The 16,288-nt window shown below is 45.8% G+C and overlaps 1 protein-coding gene across 2 annotated transcripts; it reads left to right on the top strand.

Annotated features, from left to right (window-relative positions):
• The first annotated feature begins 293 nt into the window (after window positions 1–293).
• slc35c1 (solute carrier family 35 member C1) lies at window positions 294–13,911 on the top strand. Of its 2 annotated transcripts, XM_070898606.1 has the most exons (3): window positions 294–367; window positions 478–983; window positions 11,921–13,911. In XM_070898606.1, exons 2-3 carry the CDS (start codon window positions 509–511, stop codon window positions 12,478–12,480), a joined length of 1,035 nt encoding a protein of 344 aa, XP_070754707.1. In that variant the 5' UTR covers window positions 294–367; window positions 478–508; the 3' UTR covers window positions 12,481–13,911. The 2 variants fall into 2 exon arrangements, with proteins under 2 accessions (XP_070754707.1, XP_070754706.1); XM_070898605.1 differs by lacking the exon at window positions 294–367 and having other exon boundaries at window positions 470–983.
• Window positions 13,912–16,288: the final 2,377 nt, after the last annotated feature.

Genomic DNA, 16,288 nt, shown 5'->3' with positions numbered 1-16,288 from the left:
TCCGACAGTGCAGCGCTCCCTCAGTCCTGCACTGGGAGTGTCAGCTTAGATTGCTGTGCTGCAGTCCTTGGAGTGGGAGTACGGACTCTCAACCTTCAGGGATGTAACAGAGACAAGGAGTTCGACCCCCTGGCTGCCACAATGCAAGTTGTGGGTTGTTGTTGCTGCTGCTGAGGTGGGCTTGCTGGAGCGACGCTGGAACGCGGCGTTCCATTGGATGGCGGGTCGCTAAGCGACGGAGAAATTGACAGATGAAGTGGAAGGTTACCCGGAAATGCAGCGTGTGCGGAGCCAGTGGCTGTGTGTGTTCCGCTGGGGTTGCTGCTGGCTGGCCCGCTGCTCGCCTTTTGTTTATTGATTTGCATTGGTAAATGTTATATATATTTTTTTAATGCATCCATGTTTAACACTTGAAAACGTTTTTTTTTTGCATGCGCTCGTGTCTTTAACCACATTTCTCTTGCACACCATGAACAGGACGCCGTTGAAACGATCGAGTATCCTCAAAATGGCCTTGTCCAACCTGGAGCTGGGCCAGCCGGAGTCCTTCATAACCAAGGCGGTGAAAATCGCCTGCGTGGTGATCCTGTACTGGTTCATATCGATCACCATGGTCTTCCTGAACAAGTACCTGTTGGACAGCCCCGACCTGCGGCTGGACGCGCCACTCTTTGTCACTTTCTTCCAGTGCCTGGTGACCGTGTCGCTGTGCTGGCTCCTCAATCTGCTGGCCCACCTCTGCCCCGGCCTGGTGGAGTTCCCGTCCATCGGCTTCGACCCCAAGATCTCCAGGGGGGTCCTGCCTCTCTCCGTCGTCTTCATCGGCATGATCACCTTCAACAATCTGTGCCTCAAGTACGTGGGGGTGGCCTTCTACAACGTCGGGCGCTCCCTGACCACTGTCTTCAACCTCCTGCTGTCCTATGTGATTCTGAAGCAGACCACTTCCTTCAGTGCCATACTGTGCTGCGGTATCATTATAGGTAATGGATGTTTATGGTGTTTCACGGTGCATGCGGCGATTGCATACTTTCCACAGAGGATAATTAATGCATTCACACTTTGCAATATAGCTTGCATCATTTATGCCTGCCAGGTCAACAAACAGCACCTTGTATTTATTTAGTACCTTTAACTTGGTAAAGAGTCCATAGGCGGTTCACAGGAGTGTAATCTTACAAAAAAGTGCCACCAGTCAAAGAAGGATATACTCTAGAGGCGGTGCAACTAAGGTTCACTAGATTGATTCCTGAGATGAAAGGGTTGTCCTATGAGGAGAGATTGAGTAGAATGGACCTATACTTTCTGGAGTTTAGTAGTTGAAATGTATAACATTTTTAGATGGCTTGACAGGGTCGAAGCTGAGAGGCTGTTTCCCCTGGCTGGAGAGCCTAGAACCAGGGGTCACAGTCTCAGGATAAGGGCATGGCCATTTAGGACTGAGATAAGGGGAAATTTCTTCACTCAGAGGCTGGTGAATCTTTGGAATTCTCTACCCCAAATATCTGTGGATGCTCAGTCATTGAGTATATTCAAGGCTGAGAGCGATAGACTTTTGGACTATAAGGGAATCAAGGAATAGCACGGGAAGGTGGAGTTGAGGTAGAAGATCAGCCAGGATCTTATTGAATGGCGGAGCAGGCTGCAGAGGCCGTAAGGTCTACTGCTCCTATTTGTTATTCCTTTAAGACATTAGGACAGGTGACCATAAGCTTGGTCAAAAAAGGAAGCAGTGTCTTAAAGGAGGCGAAGAGGTTTAGGGAGGGAATGCCAGAGCTTCAGGCCTAGGCAGCTGAATACAAGGCAAAGAAAATGAGGGGTGTACAAGAGGCCAGAGTTGGAAGAACGTAGAGATCTCGGAATGTTTTAGGGCTGGAGAAGGTTTGATAGAGAGAAGCGAGGTCATGAAGGGATTTGAACATGAGAATTTTAAAATCAGGGTTTTGCTGGATCGGAGGTCATGTAGGTCGGCGAGCACAGGTGTGATGGATGAACGGGACTTGGTGTGAGTTAGGATGGGCAGTTTTTTATGAGCTCAAGTTTATAGAGGGTTTAAGATGGGAGGCCGGCCAGGAGAGCATTGGAATAGTGGATGTACCAAAAGAATAAATAAAAATTTCAGAGGCAGATGAGCCATGGCAGGGGCGGAGAGTACGGAGGTGGAAGTCGGTGGTCTTGGTAATGGTGAGGATATTGGGTCAGCTCAGCTTCAAATAGGATGCCAAGGTTGTGAACAGTCTGGTTCAGCCTCCGACAATGACCAGGTAGAGGGGTGGAGTCAGTGGCTAGGGAACAGAATTTGTGGCGATGACCAAAGTCAATGATTTGGGTCTTCCCAATTTTTAATTGGAGGAAATTTTGGCTTATCCAGTACTGGATGTCCAACAAGCAGTATGACAACACAGACAGTGGGGGGAGGTCGAGAGAAGTGGTGGTGAGGTAGAGCTGGTGTCGTCAGTGAACATGTGGAATGTGACGTGTTTTCAGATGATGTTGCTGAGGAGCAGCATGTAGATGAGAATTAAGAGGTGGGGTGCCAAGGATAGATCCTTGTGGGACTTAACAGTACCAGGTCAGGAACAGAAGTCATTGCAGCAGATTCTTGGGCAACGCCTGGATAGGTACGAGTGGAACCACTGAGGGCAGTCCAAACAAAGAAATATTCTTGAGAAAAAAATTGGGACTTTTCCATCCCTGACTGATCTACAACTTTATGCTCTATTTATATGTGTATATATAAAATGTGCGTGTTTTAACAAATGAGGTGAATGTGATAGTACTTGTAAATAGCATGATCTTTTTCCACTCCCAGTTCTATTTCTCCTAAAGGTATTGACTCCTTCACTGAGGTACCATTACATAAGACGAGAAGTAATAGGAGTAGGCCATACAGCCCCTCGAGCCTGCTCTGCCATTCAATAAGATCATGGCTGATCTTCGACACCAATGCCACTTTCCCGCCTGATCCCCATATCCCTTAATTCCCTTAGTGTCCAAAAATCTATTGATCTCAGCCTTGAATATACTCAACTACTGAGCCTCCACAGCCCTCTGGGGCAGAGAATTCCAAAGATTCACCACCCTCAGTGAAGAAATTTCTCCTCATAAGAACATAAGAAATAGGAACAGGAGTAGGCCATACGGTCCCTCGAGCCTGCTCCGCCATTTAATAAGATCATGGCTGAACCGATCATGGACTCAGCTCCACTTCCCCGCTCACTCCGCATAACCCCTTATCCCGTTATCGTTTAAGAAAGTGTCTATTTCTGTCTTAAATTTATTCAATGTCCCAGCTTCCACAGCTCTATGAGGCAGCGAATTCCACGGATTTACAACCCTCTGAGAGAAGAAATTTCTCATCTGTTTTAAATGGGCGGCCCCTTATTCTAAGATCATGCCCTCTAATTCTAGTCTCCCCCATCAGTGGAAACATCCTCTCTGCATCCACCTTATCAAGCCCCTTCATAATCTTATACGTTTCGATAAGATCACCTCTCATTCTTCTGAATTCCAATGAGTAGAGGCCCAACCTACTCAACCTTTCCTCATAAGTCAAACCCCTCATCCCCAGAATCAACCTAGTGAACCTTCTCTGAACTGTCTCCAAAGCAAGAATATCCTTTTGTAAATATGGAAACCAAAACTGTACGCAGTATTCCAGGTGTGGCCTCACCAATACCTTATATAGCTGTCGCAAGACTTCCCTGCTTTTATATTCCATCCCCTTTGCAATAAAGGCCAAGATACCATTGGCCTTCCTGATCACTTGCTGTACCTGCATACTATCCTTTTGTGTTTCATGCACAAGTACCCCCAGGTCCCGCTGTACTGCGGCACTTTGCAATATTTCTCCATTTAAATAATAACTTGCTCTTTGATTTTTTTCTGCCAACGTGCATGACCTCACACTTTCCGACATTATACTCCATCAGCCAAATTTTTGCCCACTCACTTAGCCTGTCCATGTCCTTTTGCAGATTGTTTTGTGTCCTCCTCACACATTGCTTTTCCTCCCATCTTTGTATCGTCAGCAACCTTGGCTACGTTACACTCAGTCCCTTCTTCCAAGTCGTTAATATAGATTGTAAATAGTTGGGATCCCAGCACTGATCCCTGCGGCACCCCACTAGTTACTGGTTGCCAACCAGAGAATGAACCATTTATCCCGACTCTCTGTTCTCTGTTAGTTAGCCAACCCTCTATCCATGCTAATATATTACCCCCAGCCCCATGAACTTTTATCTTGTGCAGTAACCTTTTCTGTGGCACCTTGTCAAATGCCTCTGGAAGTCCAAATACACCACATCCACTGGTTCCCCTTTATCCACCCTGTTTGTTACATCCTCAAAGAATTCCAGCAAATTTGTCAAACATGACTTCCCCTTCATAAATCCATGCTGACTCTGCCTGACCGAATTTTGCTTTTCCAAATGTCCTGCTACTGCTTCTTTAATAATGGACTCCCAACATTTTCCCAACCACAGATGTTGGGCTAAGTGGTCTATAGTTTCCTGCTTTTTTCTGCATCCTTTTTTAAATAGGGATGTTACATTTGCAGTTTTCCAATCTGCTGGGACCTCCGAATCCAGGGAATTTTGGTAAATTACAACCAGTGCATCCACAATCCCTGCCGCTACATCTCTTAAGACCAGAGGATACAAGCCATCATGTCCAAGGGATTTATTTGCCTTTAGCCCTATTATCTTACTGAGTACCACCTCCTTAGTGATTGTGATTGTGTTAAGTTTCTGCCCCCCTATAGCTCCGAGACTATTCACTGTCAGGATATTGTTTGTGTCCTCTACCGTAAAGACTGATACAAAATATTTGTTCAGAGTTTCTGCCATCTCCATGTTCCCCATTACTAATTCCCCGGTCTCGCCCTCTAAGGGACCAACATTTACTTTAGCCACCTTTTCCTTTTTATACACCTATAGAAACTCTTGCTATCTGTTTTTATATTTTGTGCTAGTTTACTTTGATAGTCTATCTTCCCTTTCTTAATCATTTTTTTAGTCGTTCTTTGCTGGCTTTTAAAAGCTTCCCAATCTTCTGTCCTCCCAGTAGTTTTGGCCACTTTGCATGCCCTTGTTTTTAATTGGATACCATCCTTTATTTCTTTAGTTAGCCACAGATGGCTATCTTTTCTCTTACACCCTTTCCTCCTCACTGGAATATATTTTTCTTGAGAGTTGTGAAATATCTCTTTTAAATATACACCACTGTTCATCAACTGTCCTACACTTTCATCTATTTTCCCGGTCCACTTTACCCAACACTGCCCTCAGACCTTCATAGTCTCCTTTTATTTAAGCTTAGTACCTTGGTTAGAGATCCAACGTTCTCACTCTCCATCTGAATTTGAAATTCAATCATGCTATGATCACTCATTCCGAGGGTATCCTTTACTAGGAGATTGTTTATTAATCCTGTCCCATTACACAGGACCAGATCTAAGATAGACCGCCTTCTGCTTGGTTCCGTTACATACTGCTCAAGCAACCCATCCCTAATGCACTCCTATGAACTGCTCCTTAAGGCTACCCTGACCAATTTGATTTGTCCAATTAATATGGAGGTTAAAATCACTCACGATTATTGCTGTTCCCTTTTTACAAGCCCCCACTATTTCCTGGTTTATGCTCCGACCAACAGAGTTGCTACTGTTAGGGGGCCTATAGACTACGCATACCAGTGATTTTTTTTTCCTCTTATTGTTCCTTATCTCCACCCAAACTGTTTCAACATCCTTATCATTTGAGCCAATATCGTTTCTTACTATTGCAGTGATTCCATCCTTTATCAATAGTGCTACCCCACCTCCTTTTCCTTTTTGTCTGTCCTTCCGGATTGTCAAATACCCCTGAATATTTAATTCCCAGTCCTGGTCACCTTGCAACCAAGTCTCTGTAATGGCTATCAGATCATACCCATTTGTCTCAATTTGTGCCGCAAACTCAGCAGTTTGTTACAAATGCTACGTGCATTTAGACAAAGTGCCTTTAACTTTGTTTTTTTACCCTTTTTTCCTGCTTGTTTCCTCTCTCCTTCAAAATCACTTTCTTTATTTTTGCTTTCTAATTCCAGCTTTACTCCCCTCCCTATTGAATGTATTTTCAGGTTCCCATCCCCCTACCAAGCCAGTTTAAACCCTCCCCAACAGCAAACCCCCCCCCACCCCCGCGAGGTTATTGGTCTTGGCTTTGTTGAGATGCAACCCGTCCAGCTTGTACAGGTCCCACCTCCCCCAGAAGCGGTCCCAATGCCTCAGGAAAGTAAAGCCCTCCCTCCTACACCATCTCTCCAGCCACGCATTCATCTGCTCTATCCTCCTATTTCTGTACTCACTAGCTCGTGGCACTGGGAGTAATCCGGAGATTCTGATCTTTTTTGAGGTCCTGCTTTTTAATCTCTGCCTGCAGGACCTCATCCCTCTTCCGACCGATGTGGACCAAGACCTCTGGCTGTTCACCCTCTCTCCCCAGAATGCCCTGCAGCAGCGCAGTGACATTCTTGACGCTGGCACCAGGGTCCTTGCAGCAGAGCAGGTCTCCAGTTGTCTTGGGTAATCCTTGCCACTGGACCTAGACCTAGCTCTGTCAAGCCTGTGTGGTGGCTGGTGTGCAACGGCCACCACACGTTAAAAAATATCCACGCACAGGCATCTTCCAGCCTTGAGGATATAGTTTGGGTTCTTCATTCGAAACATCTATGAACTCATCCTTTTTTTTGGCACAGAAGCAAGTCATCCTCGTTTCGAGGAACTGTCTATGATGATGATGATGACCAGGGAGGCAACATACCATCCTGGAGTCACGTCTGCGGCCGCAGAAACGCCTGTCTGATCGCCTGACTATTGAATCCCCTACCACTGTAGCCTTTCCATTCTTCTTCCTCCAACACCCCCCCCCCCCGCCCGCCGTGGAGCTGAGCCACCCGTGGTGCCGTGGACTTGGCTCTGGCTGCACTCCCCAGAGCCACCACCGGTACTCAGAACAGATTGACTCAGTGGACTCCTGCACTACCTGCCTAGTCCTCCTCTTCTGTCCAGGGGTCACCCACTCCCTATCTGCCTGCACACTCTTAAGCTGCAGGGTGACTGCCTCTAGAAACGTGCTATCCACGGTGCTCTCAGTCACACGGATGCACCGCGGTGACCCCAGCTGCCGTTCAAGCTCCAAAACACGGAGCTCGAGTTGGTGCAGCCGGAGACACCTCCTGCACACGTGGTCGTCCTGACTGCGCAAAGCACCCGCGACTTCCCACATGCCACAGGATGTGCAATCCACGGGACTGAGCTGCCCTCTATCCCTCTAGTTACACTCGCAACTATCGATTAGAACTAAACTCTAAACCTTAGCACAACACACCCAGCCGCTACTCAGCAAACAGCTGTTTAATTAACTGGCTCTCCTTAGATAATAAAGATCACATATATTTACTGGCAGATGCTACTTACAACAATGCCAAAGGTTTCCTACCTAAAGGAAAAATAAAAATACTCACCAATCCACCAGCCAATCACTTACCCGCTTGGCTGTGACGTCACACTTTGATTTTGATTTTTTTTTTAAACTTTTTGTCCCTGTACCAGCTGGCTCCTCCGACGGGAGTTTAGCGGAGGCAGTAACCCATAGCACCTCGCTCCGCTGCGCCAGCGATGACTGACAACATCCGCACCGTGCGGGGGGTGGGCGGGGTGCGATGATAGCGACAGCTTCAGCGGACGTGAACCGGGCGGCAAGCCACTTGCAGGGCGATACTTAAAGGGGAGGTGGCGGCCATTTTTTTTATACTGCCGAATTTCTTCTGCACCAGGTTGGCGCCTCGATTGCGGGGTCAGTGCCGTGATCGGTCAGCCCGGCACTCTGCATGTTGCCGGCTGTTGGCTCGGCAACCCCCCGCTCCCCGGTGGTCCAAGGAGGCCCGGATTATCCCAGCAGAGTTTGCAGCTTGGGCCCTTCCCTTTAATGAAGGCGAGAGCCCCTCCTACGCGACAGCGCCACACTCCAGACTCACCCCCCCACCACCCGAGAAAGGAAGTGGAGCGCGTTAGTTTGCGCTCCAGTTTGTTTCAGGGTCGGTAACCCAAATCTTTTGAACGGGGCAGGACTTCCGCGCCTGGCACAAAATGTCCTGTCTCCCGGATGTTACCGCCCTGCCCCAAACAGTGCACTGTGCACTTTCACCCCCTTTATGGCTCAACAATTCACAGGAGCCCTTTGACATAAAAGGTGGCGGTTACTGATTTCATCAATGACCAACCACACTTGCACCAATAGGTCGTCGGGGGTAAACCAGATAACAGCATCAGGAATGCATTTAGAAACCGCACAACTTTGGGAGAAACATGTGTGATTTCTACATTAAATTTAATATCATGGCTCTCTAGTCAATCTTGTATCTCCCTATATGTGTAACCTCCTCCAGCTCTGCAACCCCCACGAACTCTGCAGCCCTCCAATTCTGGCCTCTTGCGCATCCCCGATTTCCTTCACGCCACCATTGGCGGTCGTGCCTTAGACTGCCTCGGCCCTAAGCTCTGGAATTCTCTCCCGAAACCTCTCTGCCTTTCGACCCTCCTTTTAAGACACTCCTTAAAACATACCTCATTGACCAAGCTTTTGGTCACCTGTGCTAATATCTCCTTATGTGGTTTGGTGTCTAATTTTGTCTGATTAATGCTGCTGTGACGCGCCTTGGAATATTTTACTATATTAAAGGCGCCATGTAAATACAAGTTGTTGATATATAAAGGTTAAACTTCTGCATTGAAAATCCTGAGGGAAGCTTCAACAGCCCTTCCTCTAACTTTAGTTGCAAACTTCAAATGGGCTTCAAATTAAAATGTTGGCTCGTGGTGATGTGAATTCAGTCCAGCAACAACTCTATATATTTACCTCAAAACTGGGTCATTTCATTGAAGGTCAGATTTCATTTAACGATTTAGTAGGGAGTTTAAAACCCCCGTCTTACAATTGAAGAATAAATATTATACTCCGATTTTAGAAATGGAATTTAATGCACAGATGATAAAAGCAGAGAAGTCCTGTTACAACTGTACAGGGTTTTGGTGAGGCTACATCTGGAGTACTGCTTACAGTTTTGGTCTCCGTATTTAAGGAAGGATATACAGGTTGAGCGTCCAAAATTTCGGACGTTCAACTTGTACTTACATTGGAGGCTGTTCAGAGAAGGTTCACGAGGTTGATTCCGGAGATGAGGGGGTTAACTTTTGAAGATAGGTTGAGTAGGTTGGGTCTCTACTCACTGGAGTTCAGAAGAATGAGAGGTGGTCATATTGAAACATAAAATAATGAGGGGGCTCAACAAGGTGGATGCAGAGAGGATATTTCCACTCATAGGGGAAACTAAAACTAGGGGACATAGTCTGAGAATAAGGGGCCGCCCATTTAAAACTGAGATGAGGAGGAATTTCTTCTCTCAGAGGGTTGTAAATCTGTGGAATTCTCTGCCCCAGAGAGCTATGGAGGCTGGGTCATTGAATATATTTAAGGCGGATAGATAGATTTTTGAGCGATAAGGGAATAAAGGATTATGGGAAGCGGGTAGGGAAGTGGAGCTGAGTCCATGATCAGATCAGCCATGATCTTATTGAATGGCGGAGCAGGCTCGAGGGGCTAGATGGCCTACTCCTGTTCCTAATTCTTATGTTCTTATGTTCTTAACAAATCCATGTTGACTTTCATTTATTAACCCATATTTTTCTAAGTGCCAATTAATTTTGTCCCGGATTAATGTCTTTAAAAGTTCTCCACCACCGATGTTAGGGTGAGTGGCCTATAGTTGCTGGGTTTATCCCTCTGCACTTTTTTGACCAGGGGTGTAACATTTGCAATCCTCCAGTCCTCTGGCACCAACCCCATATATCTATGGGGGACTGGAAGATTGTGGCCAGAGCCGCCGCAATTTCCACCCTTGCTTCCCTCAGCAACCTAGGATGCATCTCATCTGGACCGGGTGACTTTTTTAAATCACTTCCTCATTATCTATTTTTATCCTATCCAATTTCTCTACTCGGTCCTCCTTTACTGTGACATTGGCAGCATCTTCTTCTTCATTTGGCACCTTAGCCATGCCCTCTGCCTCCACAAGAATATCTTCCTTTTGGTCCCTAATTGGCCCCACTCCTTCCTTGGACTACCCTTTTACTATTTGTGTTTATAGAAGACTTTGGGGTTCCTTTTTATGTTACCTGCTAATCTATTCGCATGCACTCTCTTTGCCCCTCTTAGTTACTTTTTCAGTTCTCCTCTGTACTTTCTGTATTCAGCTTGATTCTCTACTGAATGATGAACCCATCATTTATCATAAGCTTCCTTTCCCTGTTTCATTTTAATCTCTGTATCTTTCATCATCCAGGGAGTCTAGCTTTGGATACACTTCCAATCCCTCTCGTGGGAAGATGTCTAGTCTGTACCCAAACTATCTCCTCTTTGAAGGCCTCCCATAGCCCACTTCATATTTTACCTGCCAGTCTTTGATTCAAATTCACCTTGCCACATCCCTTTACAACTCACTGAAATTAGACCTCCTCCAGGTGAGTATTCTCACATTTAATTTTTCCTTGTCCTTTTACTATTGTGATTGCTGTTTCCCAAATGCTCTCCCGCTGAAACATGCTCCATTTCATTCCCCAGAACAAGATCAGCACTGCTTCCTTCCTCTGGAAACACACTGATCAAGAAAGTTCTTCCATACACATCTCGGGAATTCCTACCCCTATATGCCCTTTACGCTGTTACTATCCCAGTCTATATTAAGATAATTGAAGTCTCCCATGATCACTACTCTGAAGTTCTTGCATCTTTCCACAATTAGCCTGCAAATTTGCTCCTCTATCTCCTTCCCACTATTTGGTGGCCTATTGTGTACACCCAGAAACATAATAGCTCCTCTATTGTTCATTAATTCTAACCAAATAGATTTGGTCTTTGAACCCTCAAGTACATCGTCCATTTCTAGTGCTGTAACACTACCTTTGATCACTACTGCCACCCCTTTCCCCCTCCTTGTTTTCCTTCCCTATCTTTCCTGAATACATTGTAGCCAGGAATATTAATTTCCCAAACCTCCCCTTGTTTGAGCCAGGTCTCAGTTATTGCCACTATATCATAGTCCCATGTGGCTACTTGTGCCTGCAGCTCACCAACCTTATTCACCACACTCCATGCATTTAAGCACATGCACTCCAAGCCCATTCCAGTCTGCAGTGAATTTCAGTGAGCATTGCAAGACACTGAACGAGCACATAAATACTGTTGTACGAAATGTCAGCCTTTTTCCTACCACCCCTCTGTGGCCAAAGGTAATACGGGTTGTGTCAGACCAGGTAGCTGGAGAATTTAAATTCAGTTAAATGTTTTGTTTTAAATCTGGAATAAAAGGCTAGTATCAGTAATGGTAACCATGAAACACCAGATTGTCATAAAAATCCATCTGGTTCACTAATGTTCTTTAGGGAAGGAAATCTGTCACCCTTACCTGGTCTGGTCTATATGTGACTCCAGACCCATAACTGCCTGCTGAAATGGCCTAGTATGTCTCAGTTGCAACAAACCACTATAGAAAACAATAATAAGAACGACAGCGGTTCACGGCGGCAGCTCTCCACCACCTTCTCGTGGACAATAAATGCCGGCCTTGCCAGCGACGCCCACTTCCCCTGAACAAAATTTTTTTTTAAGTTGCCAGCTATTATTTCTGTCAATATAAACTAACTGGCTGGAATCCAAGTCGAGCTTAAAGGACTGTAACTTGCTGTCATTTCCAGTATTGTGTTAGCCACACCATAACCAAAAAAGCCAATGCTTTAAGTAATAGAAGGATGCTAGCTGAATATTAAAAATGTAGCTTTTCCTGCCTGTTGTTTATGGTATCTGTCATTTCTTTCCCACAGGTGGTTTTTGCCTGGGATTAAATCAGGAAGGGGCAGCGGGCAACCTGTCCTGGACTGGAGTAATGTTTGGTGTGATTGCCAGTCTCTGTGTGTCCCTGAATGCAATATACACAAAGAAGGTTCTGCCGGCTGTAGATGGCAGCATCTGGAGACTAACCTACTACAACAATGTCAACGCTTGCATCCTGTTTATGCCATTAATTGCAATCAACGGGGAACTAAAAACAATCTATAACTTTGACAAGATGAGCAGCATCAGCTTTTGGGGTGTGATGGTCTTGGGAGGGGTGTTTGGTTTTGCTATCGGGTACGTCACGGGGCTGCAGATCAAATTCACCAGCCCCTTGACCCACAACGTCTCTGGCACTGCCAAAGCTTGTGCACAAACTGTTCTGGCAGTGTCTTACTACGAAGAGGTCAAGACCTTTTTCTGGTGGACTAGTAACCTGATGGTCCTCTTCGGCTCCTTTGCATACACCTGGGTGAAGGGACTAGAGATGAAGAAAGTGCAAGACGAGACGCTAAATAAAAACCGAGAGAAGAATGAAGCCGGAGTCTAAAAAGAACAAGGGGTATTCGGTTAGACTTAATGTAGAGTGGAAGCTTCATTGTCTGCCGGTGGTGGAGGGGAACCAGATGGTTGTTTGCCAATTTCCATTCTCCATCAAGATTTCATGATAACACTCCCCCTTTTTTATAGCACCCCCCCCCCCCCCCACCCGTAGGTAAGATGGATAGTCCGCTGGAACGGTCGGCCTATATTTGCTGATCTGACCGGCTCCAAGTTCTCCAGACCGCCCACCTACCTGCCTGAGAGCCCTTGCTGCCAGCGACAGAGGTCAACACTAAAGGCACCATGTGCTTACTCACTCCCAGCGATCGCTTCAGCAGCTACCGCAGTGCCAGTCTCAACGGGAGCTGCCGCCGACTTCACCAAGCATGGAAAGCCGGTCTATTTAAGGGAACCCTTCTATGCTGCTGAGTGGCCACCCATTGAATGGCTGATTATTGTGCTGTGGCAACTGGATTTTTGGCAGATGCACTCCTGTGATCCAACTTCTTGATTATTTCTGGAAGTCCTTGCAGTTAATTGAGATTGTACCGTACATTAAATAGAAAAATCTCCAGGGAGTACTTTATTCCATACTTCATCTATTGTAACGTGGGGGATTGGGTACTTGTTTGTTCAGTATTTTCTGAAATTGATGGTCTTTCTTGCTACAGGTACAATATCTCAAATCCGGGCAACCTCTGGACCGAGACCGTGCCGGTTTTCGGATTTTTCCGGATTTCGGACAAGAAAATCAATAAAATCGGTAGCCTGTCTTAGGCTTATTTGAATAGATAAAAGGACCGGCAAGGCTCGGGGATTGATCAAACGCCATTTAAAACATAGCGGCGAAGCCCATAACTAGTCTGCCCCGCCGGTTTTTGGACAATCCGGATTTTATTTTACTGAATATCACATGGGATTTCCTCAAAAATGTCCGATTTTCGAACAGCCGGATTTGAGACGTTGTACCTGTATTCCTACACTCCTCTTGCGAACCCCTTGTGAAAGGCGTGGTTGCTTTTGTCCCATTCCTTGCTTGTGCGCACCTCCAATCGGTGTTTCGAATATTGGAACAAGATGTAGGATGGGCAAAAGCAGTTTCTTTTTTTTAAATTCCTTGAGGTGTACTCATTGATTTTTGTAACACTCTCCTAGCAAAACGCATCTTAATTCCATCAGGACAAAGAAAGTTTCTCTTGCGAGTTTAGCCTGAAGTCATTTTGTTGTATAAATTATTTTTTTATCTTTTCACTGAAAGGGAAAACACATTGTGGCTGGGTTTCATTGTTGGGGTTTTCTACATGTACTGTGCAGTGGGTCTGAGCCTGTCAGTGAAAGTCCGTCTCAAATATCTTTGATACTTCGAAAATAAAATAACTCCTTTTGCCATAGTCTTTCACGCACTTTATTTTTCGGTTTAAAAGTTGATTTCAACAGTATAACAACGACTGTGTTTGCAGTTAAGTTGAATATTAATAGAATATATCTTTCTTTCTTAGGCAGTCCCCTGGAGTCGAGGATGACTTGCTTCCACACTCTAATGAGTGCTCAGGTGACTGATGAGTCCGATGTGGAACCTACAGTCTCTGTCGCAGGTGGTGGTTGAAGGGTCGGGTGGGTGGGGGGCTTGATTTGTTGTACGCTCCTTCCGCTTTATGCTTTGCTTCTGCGTGCTCCCGGAGAAGAAACTCAAAGTGTTCGGTGCCTTCTCGGATGCTTCTCCACTTTGAGTGGTCTTGAGCCAGGGATTCCCAGGTGTCGGTGGGGATGTTACATTTTTTCAAGGAGGCTTTGAGGTGTCCTTGAAGCGTTTTCTCTACCCTCCTGGGGCTCGCCTGTCATGATGTAGCTCAGAGTAGAGTATATAGAGTATATATAATGCACGGCAATACTGTGTTTACCTTTCCCTAATTTTAATTTCCCTATGCAAACTCATTGCATTGAGAAGGCAGGCTGTGCTGTAACAAAACAGGATCTAATAATAAAACTGTACAGGATGTGAAAGGAACACACTTCACTTTGTGGGTCAGATCAAATGATTACTGTACAGCACACTCCTTTATAGCGATTACCGTATATACTCGCGTATCCTACGATCTCACGTATCATGCGACCCCTAAATTTTCGTCCCCAAAACATGATTTTATCATATATCTCATGTATCATGCGAGTCACTTTTTTGAGATACCAGATGCCACTAGGCTAGGCTTTCAAACAAGTTTAACAAGTACCCAACACGTAACAAGTACCCTAACACATAACAACGATCGAATACAGACCTTAACAACCGAATCATGAAACATCGAGTGGATTCTGTTGTGAAAGCTGTTCGCGAATCGAACACCGATATAGCAATCATTCCAGCTGGCTTGACTAGTGTCGTTCAGCCACTTGACGTATCCATTAATAAGCCATTTAAATATAAGAAAGAAATGGAATGACTGGATGATGGAAGGAGAGAAATCATTTACGAAGGGAGGGAATATGAAGGCTCCGGATTTGCCTCTACTGTGTTTGCGGGTAAAAGAAGCATGGGCTGAGATAGATGGAGATTTGATTGTTAAAGCCTCTAATAATGCAGCAAACTTCAGAGGGAGTTGTGGGTGGCGATCTCTAGACCACAGCAAAGATACAGTACAAGTGACAATAGAGGCTGCAATCCAGCCCAGGAGATACCTGCCGAGATTCAGCGTGGATACGGTCTGCTTAACAGCCTAACAGCCTAATCTTGGCCAGCACTTCACACCCGCAAATTTTGTATCTCGCGTATCATGCGACCCCCCAAATTTAGGTTACAATTTAGGTCTTCAAAAGTCGCATGATACGCGAGTATATACGGTAGTTATTTAATAGCGCTGTTGTGTTCAGTGTTTGCAATGTGGGTAATCGAGGTTGTATCCGAAGCTGGAGTTTGAACTGTCGGTTCTGCCATGGGGGAGTTTGACTTTGTTTGATTTGTGACTTTGATGGAAATAAAAGTCGGGAGCCATGTGAAATGGGACTGTCGACTCACTATCACCTGTTTTACAACATCGCACAAAGTCTAAATCTGCCCACTCAGTGTGTTTGATTCTAAAGTTGTCCTGGAAAATCATCATCATCGTAGGCGGTCCCTCGAAACGAGGATGACTTGCTTCCACGCCAAAAAGGGATGAGTTCACAGGTGTTTCAGTGAAGGACCTGACATTTCGGGTGCCGAACTGCATCTTGAAGGGTGGAAGATGCCTGTGCGTGGATTTTTTTTTAACGTGTAGTGGCCATTGCACATCAGCCACCACACGGGCTTGACAGAGCTAAGTTTTGGTTCAGTGGCAAGGGTTAACCAAGACGACTGGAGACCAGCTCTGCTGCCTGGGAAATATTTATCCCTCAATCAACATAACAAAAACAGTTTATCTGCTCATTATCACATTTCTATTTGTGGGAGCTTGCTGTGCGCAAATTGGCCCACACTACAAAAGTGACTTCACGCTAAATGTATTTCATTGGCTATAAAGCACTTTGGGATGTCCAGTGGCCGTGAAAGGCGCTATGTAAATGCAAATCTTTGGGGCTGAAATTCGATGCCACCCACATTGAGGTGTTTATACTGCCTGGTCGCTAACGTTAGTGCTGGGCAATGTTTACCGCCTCCAACCGGGATATTCACTTTTAGTACCCCAAGAGGGGAACGGAGCACTAAGGAAACCATTCCACCCCCCTCTTACGGTGTGAACCCTAATTCTTGGGGCGCTATCGCGGGAGTGCTGGTGAAGTTCTGGCACTAGGAAATCGGCATCCCAGCGCCTAAAGGGGAGGTCAGCTGGACCACCCGA

This window comes from Pristiophorus japonicus, chromosome 14 (genome assembly GCF_044704955.1).
Source record: "Pristiophorus japonicus isolate sPriJap1 chromosome 14, sPriJap1.hap1, whole genome shotgun sequence".
NCBI lineage: Eukaryota > Metazoa > Chordata > Chondrichthyes > Pristiophoridae > Pristiophorus > Pristiophorus japonicus.
Note: the sequence above shows the minus strand (reverse complement) of the source record. Positions and strands in the feature narration are given on the sequence as shown.

What these genes read in the sequence shown, in the direction of transcription:
- slc35c1 (XM_070898605.1), top strand. Translation starts at nt 470, where the DNA reads ATGAACAGGACGCCGTTGAAACGATCGAGTATCCTCAAAATGGCCTTG. An exon ending in GTGCTGCGGTATCATTATAG is followed by an intron (nt 984 to 11,920) that starts GTAATGGATGTT and finishes TCTTTCCCACAG; the next exon opens with GTGGTTTTTGCCTGGGATTA.